The following is a 12,480-nucleotide window of genomic DNA, read 5'->3' on the forward strand; positions in this document are numbered from 1 at the left end:
ATAGATCCCCGGAGGGTCGGGTCACCGATTATAGATCCCCGGAGGGTCGGGTCACCGATTAGAGATCCCCGGAGGGTCGGGTCACCGATTAGAGATCCCTGGAGGTCACGGTTTGTGTGTTTGTTGCACATGGTGTCACCTTCATACATGGTGTCATTTCTATGGATATATTTATATCCGTATCAATCTCATTATCAGAGTAGCGCTGCATCACTTCCTGGTTATAGGAAATATTTGTGACATTCAATAGAGATGAGAAGAATGAGCCGCCATTGGAATATAGAGGAAGGATCAGCATGCTGGGTGCACATCGATCGTTACAAAGATCCATCTCAGAATGGAGGGAGGCGGAGTCTTAGCTTGGATTAGAGAGGAGGGGCGGGGTTCTGTGTGGAGCATTCCAGTGGCTGTACGCCCTCCATACACCCAGAGATGGGCGTGGCCTCAGGTGAGACACCGAGAGCAAACCAATCCTGCGACATACATTGTCTCCCAGGACTAGGACTAGGCAGGTGCTCTTCCTTACATTCCAAATCAAAGTTCAGAATAAATGAAAAAATAATAGAGTAAGATAGAATAGAATATAAAATAAAAGGATAAAATAGAAAGGAATATGAAATAAAAGAAAAGACTAAATAGAATATAACTGAGCTCTGAAATTCAAATTTCGTTTAGAATAAATTTTCTCAAATTTATTACTTTATATTTCTGAATTTAGTTGAATAGAATACAACGAATATAGCAGTTTTCCAACATTAGAATTTTGAATAGAATACATCTGAATGCTGATTCAATACTTTTTGAATTAGATTTGAATTTTCTGAATTTGAAACAAAACAAAACTAAACAAATTCCAAAACCGGAAAATGGAGGGAAATGAAATGAAAGGAAGTGAAGGAAAAGAAATGTGTTGGTGGTGCTCATGTCTAGCCAGGATGGTCCTGCTATGCAGGGCTCCAATACAGAGAGACTTCCCCTCACTTCCTGTCGGGGAAATTGTTATCAGCAGGACAGGAAGTGAAAGGAAACCATTCTGACAGAGTCCTGGATAGCAGGAAAAACTGACAGGGGCTCTAATCCTTCCACACTCCATCCAAAACTGAAAACACACATTGTGGCTACAGATACACTGGGAAGGTGTCGGCTCCAGGGCTATCATCTCCATCCAGGCTACACTACTTAGGGTGTCACTGATCCACAACAAGCAATCAGCCAGTGAAGGCAGAACACTCGGACCTCCTGCATGCTTGTTCCTGGTCAGTGACACACTAGGAAGTGAAGTGAGGTTTAGGATGAAGATGACAGCCCCGGAACCTGCAGCTTTCTCCACAACTCACTCCTGTTTCCTGCCCTTCCTCCTATTGGCTGAGTATTGCACCAATCACCAATCAGATCATCCCCCTTGTGATGTCTCTGGGCGGATCTCTCACTCCTGGCTCCTCCCACATATGTTTATACAACCTACCCATACACCTACCCCAGCATGGAGGGGCTGAGTGAAGGTGGTGGTGATGGTGTGGAGGTGTCGGATCGGGTCACACAGATCATAGAAGGAGATCTGCCCGGCCTCATAATCCAGATCTATCCTGACTCTGGTACTGGAGACACCGCCGGGGAATGGGGTCCTATTACTGTCATGTATCACTGAGTACTCATCATTCCACAACACCTCCAACCCCCAGGACTTCTTATTACATCCAATCACTGACTGACCTCCTCTCCTGTCTATATTGGTGTAACACATCCCGACTCTCCAGTACTCTGACCCCCCGACATCCACGTCCCAGTAATGTCTCCCGGAGGAGAAGCTCTGACTGCTCATCACCTGAGGACAATCCTGGAACCTCTCTGGTGTTTCTGGCTGATTCTGATGTGATGATGACCAGGATGCAGTTTTCCCGTCATCTGATATATGTAGATGATTACCAGCTGTCCTCACATCCAGTAATATGTCTGTAACCCCTGACACCCCCCATGTTTGCTGTACAGCCCCAATATTTGGTCCTCCAGTGGGGGAGGGTTGGGGGTCTGGCCTGGATGGTGGAGCATTGATGGGACCTTTGCCCTTTGTAGTAGAATGTGGAGCAACATGTGTGCCTGTACATTTCTGTACATTGACCCCAGACATGATATCAGATAAACCCGTGTGTAATGTGTGTAAGATCCCCCCCACATCCCCATCCCCTCCATCATGGAGGAGGTTCTCATGTCTCTCTCTGTCCTCATCTCCACCCTCAGTATCACACAAGTCACCTGTGTCTGATTCCTGTAGGACAGTCAGTGGATCCGTCATGTTACACAGCTCCTCAATGTCCCTCATCTTCCTGGACAGCTCCTCCTTCTTTATTTCCAGATCCCGAATATAATAAAACATGGGACGGGAGACCCGCTCTGCCCACCTGGAGATGTCCCTCAGGACTCTTTTCTCCAGGTCTTCCAGACGTCTCCTGAGGTCTCTGAACAAGGCAGGGACTCTCTTGGTTTCATCATATGCTTTTCCTTGTACTTTCCTCCTGCGTTCCTGCAGACTCTGGACTCTTTTCTCCGTCTCCGCTCTCTCTGTCATCAGTTTCTGCAGAACATTCCTCAGTTTCTTCTTCTTCATCTCAGAGGCCTGCTCCAGAATCTCCACCTGGTGTCCCCGATGTTCTCCATCCAGGCTGCAGGACACACAGATACAGGTGGAGTCCTCAGTGCAGTAATACTCCAAGATCTTCTTATGGATGGAGCATTTCCTGTCCTTCAGGGAAGTAGTGGGATCACATAGGACGTGTTCTGGTGACTTGCTGTGGACTCTCAGGTGGTTGTCACACAGAGAAGCTTTACACATCAGACAGGATTTCACAGCCGGTACAGGAGTGTGAATACAGCGAGTACAGAAGACCCCGGACTCCTGCTGCTCTGGATGGGTAGACTGGAAGTTCTCCACTATATTACGTAGCTTCCAATTCTTCTGAAGGACAGGACGTTTCTTGAAGCTTTGATTACATTCAGGACAGGAATAACCTCCAGACCCCTTCTGTGTATCCAACACACGGCCAATACAGTCCCGACAGAAGTTGTGTCCACATCTCAGGGTTACAGGATCTGTATAAAATTCCAGACAGATGGAACATTCCAGCTCCTTCCTCAGATCAGAAGACGCCATCGCTGAGAGCGGAAGAGAGAAATGAAAGTGAAAGTCTTACACTCCATACCAAAACCTGGATACGGTACAGGCCACTGACTCCACTTCCCCTGTGGCACTCACCCATGGAGGTCTCATCTGGACCCATTCGCCAAGACTGAGCGATCGCAGAGGAGGTGGTGTCAGCTTGCTCCTATCACCGCTGAGCACCTTCCTGGTTCTCCCTAACCCACCCTCTCTATCCTTTATCTCCTTTGAGGCGCACTGCATCCAACTCTTCTCACCCAGCCCCCTAAAGGATCGCAGTGATCTACAGACCTCCTGGGTCCATACCCCTCTTCCTGGACAACTTCACCGCCTGGCTTCCCTTCTTCCTCTCCTCTGAGCTACCGACCATCATCCTTGGGGACTTCAATATCCCCATCAATGACAACAACCCGGATACTTCCCAATTCCTCCACCAGCATCCTCTCACTGTCATGTCCTGACATAGCCACCACCTTGTACAACGACTCACTGTCAGCTGCCCTAGACTCTCTGGCACCCCTAACACGCATCATCAACCCTAGGCCACTTCAACCATGGCAGAATGACAGCACTAAATGCCCCAAACGTCGCAGTCGCATGCTAGAGAGACTATGGCGCAAAACCAGGTCCCCTCATGCATTCTCCCTCTACAAATCTGCCTTCCTCACTTACACCTCCTCCCTCCACGCCACCAAGCAGGCCTACTTTGTTAACCTGATCAACACCCTCTCCTCCTGCCCTCGCCGACTCTTCTCCTCCTTCAACTCCCTGCTCTCTCCCCTCCCTCCTCCGCTCAGTACCTCACTCACTGCCCACGAGATTGCCACCCATTTCCACAACAAGATTGACGCTATGCGTAAGGACATTGTCAACTCGCAATATACCTCCCCACCTAGCCTCCCCCCCATCACCCCCTCATCTCCCTCCTCCTCTTCCCTCACAACCGCACTGCCTCCCACCTCTCCCAAGGCCCCGCCCACCATAACCCCCCCTGCACTGCACTCCCTCAGCCCTGTCACCACTGAGGAAGTTGCCAAGGTCCTCTCAGAAGCCTGCCTCACTACCTGCCCCCTGGACCCTATCCCCTCTCAACTCCTCCGGTCACCCCCCTCTTCCCTCATCCACTCCCTCACCCACATCTTCAATCTCTCCCTCTCTACTGGCGCATTCCCCTCCCCCCTAAAGTACGAGCATATCTCCCCCATCCTCAAAAAGCCCTCCCTGGATCCCGCGGACCCCAACAACCTCAGACCCATCTCCCTGCTGCCACTCACCTCCAAGCTCCTTGAGTACATAGTCTTTGATCGCCTAAGCGCCCACCTTATTGACAAGAACCTCCTTGACCCATTACAGTCCGGCTTCCGTCCCCTACACTCCACTGAAACTGCCCTACTCAAAATCACTAACGACCTTCTAAACGCCAAAGCCAAGGGCGACTACTCTGTCTTCCTTCTCCTGGACTTCTCCGCGGCCTTCAACACAGTTGACCACCCCCTCCTCCTTAATAAACTACTCTCCCTTGACTTCAGAGATACCGCTCTCTCCTGGTTCTCATCCTACCTATCCCTATGCTCCTTCAGCGTCACCTACAACGGTGCCACCTCCCCCTCTCTGTTGGGGTCCCCCAAGGCTCTGTCCTTGGACCCCTTCTCTTCTCCATCTACACCTCCTCCCTGGGCAAACTCATACACTCCCACGGCTTCAACTACCACCTCTACGCTGACGACACTCAAATTTACCTCTTCACCCCCCACCTCACCCCCACTATCTCCGCCCGCATCACTCACCTCCTAAACGACATCTCAGACTGGATGTCGCTACATTTCCTCAAGCTTAACCTCTCCAAAACAGAGCCCCTCGTCTTTCCCCCTGCCCACACCCCCTCCCCCCATCCTATCCATCATCACCAACAACTCCACTATCATTCCCGCCCCGCAAGCCAAAGTCCTTGGCGTCATTCTTGACTCGAATCTCTCCTTCCAACCTCATGTCAAATCACTTACAAACACATGCAGGCTCCACCTCCGCAACATCGCCAAAATATGCACCTCCCTTACCCCAGACACCACTAAACTACTCGTACACTCCCTGATTATCTCACGCCTGGACTACTGCAACTCCCTCCTCACCGGCCTACCCCAGTGCAAGCTCTCCCCGCTTCAGACCATCCTGAACTCAGCGGCTAGACTCATCCACCTCACCAACCGCTCCACCTCTGCCACCCCCCTCTGCCTCTCCCTCCAGTGGCTCCCAATTGCCCAACGCATCAAATTTAAACTTCTAACCCTGACCTACAAAGCCGTTCACAACACTGCCCCTGACTACCTCACCAACCTGATCCCCAAGTACCGCCCTACCCGTACCCTTCGCTCCTCACTGGACCTCCTTCTATCCTGCTCCCTGGTCTCCGCCTCCCATGCACGACTGCAAGACTTCTCCAGGTCCTCCCCCATCCTCTGGAACTCACTGCCCCAATCCAGACTGTCGCCTTCCCCCCCACATTCAGGCGCTCCCTCAAAACCCATCTCTTCAGGGAAGCCTACCCCACCCTCACCTAACGGCCATTCTCCCTCATTCCTCCCACCACTCCATTCCCCACAGCCACTCCCTACTGTACCACTACCCCCTCCCTCCTAGATTGTAAGCTTGAAAGAGTAGGGCCCTCTTACCCCTCGTACGTTGTTTGTTATTGTTGTACTGTGCCATGTATTGTCCCCCCCTATATTGTACAGCGCTGAACAAACCCTTTGGCGCTATATAAACTCCATGTAATAATAATTAATAATAATAATAACCAGTGTGACCCGTTCTGTACCCTCCTACACGGGGCGAGGTGTACATTCCTACACGGGGCGAGGTGTACATTCCTACACAGGGGGAGGCTGGGACTGAGACACATAGCTAGAAGGCTCCATGCACACTGGGGGGGGGGGTGATAACGCTGGTAACATTAGCGGTGTAAAGTCACTTTAAATACCGGAGTTTTTTAGCGTTTTTGCATTAGCATTTAGCAACGTTTTGCTGTTTTTCAAGGTTTTTTTGGTAAAAAAAAAAAGTTCAAAAAACACTGGTTTGCTGCAATTTACTGCATTTTTCTACGTTTTTCAGCATTAGAGCGTGTTTACAGCTAAAACATTTATCTAGAAGCCCGCTAGTTCTGATTTTATTTCCAGCCAGAAAACGCTGATTCCAGTCTCTGTGTGTATGGACACCGAGGAGAACATGCTGGGGGGTTTACTGGATGGAGAAAAAAATCATCAAAAGCCAAAAACAGCCGCTGTAACAACGTCCCGTGTGCATGAGGACTTAGAATTCTTGTACAGAAGGACACAGACATGTAATAAGTAGTGACGGGTCCAACACCCCCCTGTTCAGTTCGCGGTCAAACATTCAAACTTGAGGAAAGTTGAACCGCCATCTTTGAACTCAATGCAAGTCTATGGGACTGGAAGTTGTACATTGAAAAGTGACCATTCTGAAGGCTTTTATGCCAGTTATTGGCCCCAGAAGAGGTATGGGGACTCGGGGACGGCCCTGAGGGACAGGAACCGGTGAAAACATTTTTCAAAAAGTACCGTTTTAAAAGGACAGTCATTTTTTCATTGCTTAAAGTAAAAAAAACAAAACAAATTAAAAACTTTATTATCATTCCTGGGGGGTCCCCATAAACTACCTGCAAAGTTGCACATCTGTACAATGTATAGAGCCTGCCGCAGCATGACTGACATTTATATTAAAAAAAAGTGTGGGGTCCCCACTAATCGTTACCAGACCCTTTGGGTCTGGTGGGAAGGTTAGGAAGGACCCCAAAGTGAAATTTATTTTTTAATGTGCATGAGGTTCCCCCTAAAAGCCATACCAAGCACTTTAGGCCTTAAGGGGAACCCCACCCCCCAAAAAATAGGTGGAAAAAGTGTGGGGTCCCTCCTAACCTCCTACCAGACCCTTTATCCGAACGCAGGCCTGGCAGGCCAGAAAGGGGGGGGGGGATGAACGAGCGGCCCTCCCCTCCCTGGGCCTTACCAGGCCATGTGCTCTCAGCATGGGGACAAGGGCCTCTTCCCCACAATCCTGGCCTGGTGGGGGTCTGCGGGCAGGGGAGTCATTAGCAAAAGTGTACCCCTTTATATAAAAGGGGGCGCCCTGATGCTGCCCCCCCTTGTGAATGAGTAAAGGGTACAAAATAAATAAAATAGTGCCTTGAGTGTTGGTGGGGCCCTAAACCAAACAATTGTTGGCAGCGACCATAATCAGTGGAAGTCTAAACTGGAACTTCAGCAACGCATAGACTTCTGCCATCTCTGGGGAAATTGCTGCTCTCATCTCCACTCCAAACTGGAACTTCAGCAACGCATAGACTTCTGCTATCTCTGGGGAAATTGCTGCTCTCATCTCCGCTCCAACCTGGAACTTCAGCAACGCATAGACTTCTGCTATCTCTGGGGAAATTGCTGCTCTCATCTCCACTCCAAACTGGAACTTCAGCAACGCATAGACCTCTGCTATCTCTGGGGAAATTGCTGCTCTCATCTCCACTCCAAACTGGAACTTCAGCAACGCATAGACTTCTACAAACCTCAGAACAAATAGTGTATATATTTTGGTCTGTTTGTGTTGGTTGATTCTCACCTCTTGTTGCTCTTCACTCTGGTCTGTGTTGGAGAAACATCCCCCCAATTCATGTGATCCTTATCAGTTCCTAATTGGGGCGGAGAAGAGTTGTGTTGTGTTATAAATTTAGATCAGCTCATGGAGGGAGGTCACAGCTGGGGCGGGGCCACAGCCAGGGTGGGGTCACAGATGAGGCGGGGTCACAGCTGGGGCGGGGTCACAGACAGGGCGGGGTCACAGCCTTCAAACAGTTCTTTGTACAGGCCACAGACGGGTCAAAAATAGGCTGCTTTTTCGAACTATAAATGAGAAATCAGTTGTTCGTTAAGCTGACGTTACCACCACCACTTACACAAATCGGCTGACTAAGTCATGAAGATAACCCCATATAACAGCCAAACTTCTGTTCCTTGCAGGTCACGGCTCATGAGCATATTTTTTTTCGTTAAAACGATCGTCCGATTTGGCCATCATTGCCGCTAAAATCGTCTGTTTTACACAAATTTTCCAACATGACCGATAATCCAAAAGTGCAAAATACCTGAAAATTGGCTGACCAATTAACCCACTAACAGAGCGAAAATCCGCCGATTATTCTTTTGGATTAAAAATCAGACGATTTTTTAACTGTCTATGGCTGGCATTAGTCTTGTGTACAGGGATGTTAGGTTTAAGCACCCATTGGCAGGGTCTGCATCATATGGTGCAGGATTATCTAGGGACAAGAGCAGACTTGGAGACCTTTCCAACTGAACATCCACTGGGTTACTGGGTCTTGAGGATGGATCACTGGCCAGAACTTGCTCAATATGCCATCCAGCTACTGACCTGTCCTGCACCCAGCGTGCTTTCCGAACGGACATTCAGTGCTGCTGGAGGTTTTGTGACGGATAAAAGAGTGCGTCTGTCCACAGACTCCGCTGACCAGCTGACATTTATCAACATGAATCAGTCCTGGATCAACAGCAACTATCTTGTCCCTGATGCTGATGTAACTGATTCCATTTGTTAGGGATCTGGGATCCCTTGAAGACTGCCTATGCTGCCTATCCTATTCCTCAGTCCTGATTATTATTATTATACAGGATTTATGGCACCAACAGTTTGCTCAGCACTTTACAATATAACGGGAGACAATACAGCAACAATACAGTTCAATACAAGAGAGATAGGAGGGCCTGATCCTGGGAGCTTACAATCTAAGAGGGAGGGGCTGGTGGTACAAATAGTAGTAACTGTGGGGGATGGACTGGTAGGTAGAGTAGAGGATTCCAGCATTAGGTGAGGGCAGGATAGGCTTCCCTGAAGATAGAGGTTTTCAGAGATTGCCTAAAAGTGAGCAGAGTAGGCGATAGTCTGATAGATTGGGGTAGAGAATTCCAGAGGATGGGGGAAGCTCTGGAGAAGTCCTGGAGACAAGCATGGGAGGAGGAGACAAGGGAGCTAGAGAGTAGGAGGTCATGCGAGGAGCGGAGAGTACAGTTTGGGTGATATTTGGAGACAAGATTGCTGATATAATTTGGGGCAGAGTTATAAATGGCTTTATATGTTATTGTTAATGTTTTGAATTTTATCCGTTGGGCAATGGGAAGCCAGTGGAGGGATTGGAAGAGAGGTGGAGGACACTGAGTGGAGGCCAGTGGAGGGATTGGAAGAGGGGTGGAGGACACTGAGTGGAGGCCAGTGGAGGGATTGGCAGAGAGGGGTGGAGGACGCTGAGTGGAGGCCAGTGAAAGAATTGGCAGAGAGGGGTGGAGGACGCTGAGTGGAGGCCAGTGGAGGGATTAGCAGAGAGGGGTGGAGGACGCTGAGTGGAGGCCAGTGGAGGGATTGGCAGAGAGGGATGGAGGACACTGAATGGAGGTCAGTGGAGGGATTGGCAGAGAGGGGTGGAGGACACTGAATGGAGACCAGTGGAGGGATTGGCAGAGAGGGGTGGAGGACACTGAATAGAGGCCAGTGGAGTGATTGGCAGAGAGGGGTGGCAGATACAGAACAGTTAGTAAGGTGGATGAGTCTGGCAGCAGCATTCATGATTGACTGAAGAGGGGATAGCCTGCGATGAGGTCAGCCGCTGAGGAGGGAGTTACAATAGTCAAGGCGAGAGATAACAAGGGTGTGAGTAAGTTGCTTAGTAGTTTCCGAGGTTAAGAAGAGTAGGGGTCCAAGGACAGAACCTTGAGGGACCCCTACAGAAAGAGGAGAGAGCAGAATCTCGGGGGCCAAGAGAGTGAATAATAATAATTGTAATCCGGCCCACGATAGGGCAAATTGAGGGATTCCCGGATAGTCCAGGCAGGGCAAACGGGGTGGTTCACGGATAGTCCAGGCAGGGCAAACAGGGAGATTCACGGATAGTCCAGGCAGGGCAAACAAGGGGGGGGTGCACACTCACAGTTCTGGCAGGGGTCACCTCTGGCACACACAGCCGGCAGCAGGCAATGATACTCCTTGTCACACAGCGGGTAATCCAACAAGTATTTCTGGACACACAGCAGGTACTTCCAGCCGAGTATTTCTGGGCACAGGAATCGGCAACAGAGTATTTCTGGGCCCACAGTGACAGCAGAGTATTTCTGGGCACCAGCGACAGCAGAGTATTTCTGGGAACACAGCGGCAGCAGAGTATTTCTGGGAACACAGCGGCAGCAGAGTATTTCTGGGCACCAGCGACAGCAGAGTATTTCTGGGAACACAGCGGCAGCAGAGTATTTCTGGGAACACAGCGGCAGCAGAGTATTTCTGGGAACACAGCGGCAGCAGAGTATTTCTGGGAACACAGCGACAGCAGAGTATTTCTGGGCCCACATTGACAGCAGAGTATTTCTGGGAACACAGTGACAGCAGAGTATTTCTTGGCACACAGCGACAACAGAGTATTTCTGGGCCCACAGTGACAGCAGAGTATTTCTGGGAACACAGTGACAGCAGAGTATTTCTGGGAACACAGTGACAGCAGAGTATTTCTTGGCACCAGCGACAGCAGAGTATTTCTGGGAACACAGTGACAGCAGAGTATTTCTGGGCACCAGCGACAGCAGAGTATTTCTGGGCACACAGCTACAGCAGAGTATTTTTGGGCACACAGCGACAGCAGAGTATTTCTGGGCACACAGCGACAGCAGAGTATTTTTGGGCACACAGCGACAGCAGAGTATTTCTGGGCACAAAGCGACAGCAGAGTATATCTGGGAACACAGCAACAGCAGAGTATTTCTGAGCACCAGCGACAGCAGAGTATTTCTGGGCCCACAGTGACAGCAGAGTATTTCTGGGCACCAGTGACAGCAGAGTGTTTCTGAGCACCAGCGACAGCAGAGTATTTCTGGGAACACAGTGACAGCAGAGTATTTCTGGGAACACAGCAACAGCAGAGTATTTCTGGGAACACAGTGACAGCAGAGTATTTCTGGGCCCACAGTGACAGCAGAGTGTTTCTGAGCACCAGCAACAGCAGAGTATTTCTGGGCCCACAGTGACAGCAGAGTATTTCAGGGAAAACAGCAACAGCAGAGTATTTCTGGGAACACAGTGACAGCAGAGTATTTCTGGGCCCACAGTGACAGCAGAGTATTTCTGGGCACCAGTGACAGCAGAGTGTTTCTGAGCACCAGCGACAGCAGAGTATTTCTGGGAACACAGCGACAGCAGAGTATTTCTGGGCCCACAGTGACAGCAGAGTATTTCTGGGCCCACAGTGACAGCAGAGTATTTCTGGGAACACAGTGACAGCAGAGTATTTCTGGGCACACAGCAACAGCAGAGTATTTCTGAGCACCAGCGACAGCAGAGTATTTCTTGGCACCAGCGACAGCAGAGTATTTCTGAGCACCAGTGACAGCAGAGTATTTCTGGGCACAGGGATTGGCAGAGTGCTCAGTGGGGATGGCTACTGGGGTCTGGCCTCAGCCCAGACCTCCCGGCAGGAGATCCAGAAACCAGCGGGAAGAAAGGCACAGGCTGGGTTCCGCTCTGACTTTTTTAAAGCTGGAGTAGGATGCTTCCCGGTTGCCCTGGCAACATTGGCCCAGCGCCGCGTTTCCGGGGCAAAAAGGCACGCCTCCCTGACTCGGGCCGTGCTCTCGTGAGCGTGGCCTTTGTCTCTGGTGAGCGCAGAGTGTTGGAAGCCTTGTGCCCATGGTGCGCCCATTGGGGGGGGGGCACGCTGAGACATCCCAGCGGCCTGTGCCAGGGCTCTCCTGGTGGGGGGACGTGACTCTCCAGTGACATTGCTGGGAGAGGTGAGACCCGCACCACAGGGGCCGCTTCCTCCCATCCTGTACAGCCTTTTGAAGTAGGCTGTGACAGGATGTGAGGAGTCTGCAAGGGGGGAGGGAGGGGTGAAGGGACAGCAGGAAGGGGGGGGCACACAGCATACCAAAGGCAAATAGACTGGGCACTCTGCAAGTGCAGTTCCCTCATTTTCCCCAGAGCTTAGTGAATGTGGTGAAGCTTCACTTTGTGAAAAGCATCCAATCAGGTGCAAGGAAAATAATCCCAGCATGCAGTGGTAATTTCATCAACAAAAACATTTTCACCCATAATTTTCCTCAGCAGCATTTTTCCAATGATGAAAACAAAATGAAAATGACCCGACATATTCATCAATGGAGGAAAACTATGAGGAAAATCAATTTAATTTTCACCAATGAATGAAAAGGTAATGAAAATGTGAGGGAGGGACATTTACCTATGGGGACTTCTGGGGTCCTTGA

At 50.1% G+C, this 12,480-nt stretch overlaps 1 protein-coding gene across 1 annotated transcript; it reads right to left on the bottom strand.

The window, feature by feature from the left end:
- Positions 1-1,426: 1,426 nt before the first annotated feature.
- On the bottom strand, positions 1,427-3,148 carry LOC149449759 (E3 ubiquitin/ISG15 ligase TRIM25-like). Its single transcript, XM_089692838.1, has one exon. It carries the CDS (start codon positions 3,146-3,148, stop codon positions 1,427-1,429), a length of 1,722 nt encoding a protein of 573 aa, XP_089548964.1.
- Between the last annotated feature and the right edge of the window lie 9,332 nt (positions 3,149-12,480).

Source organism: Staurois parvus, unplaced genomic scaffold (genome assembly GCF_062004578.1).
Source record: "Staurois parvus isolate SC_StPar_1 unplaced genomic scaffold, SC_StPar_1.0 ptg000605l, whole genome shotgun sequence".
Taxonomy (NCBI): domain Eukaryota; kingdom Metazoa; phylum Chordata; class Amphibia; order Anura; family Ranidae; genus Staurois; species Staurois parvus.

What these genes read in the sequence shown, in the direction of transcription:
- LOC149449759 (XM_089692838.1), bottom strand. Translation starts at nt 3,148, where the DNA reads ATGGCGTCTTCTGATCTGAGGAAGGAGCTGGAATGTTCCATCTGTCTG.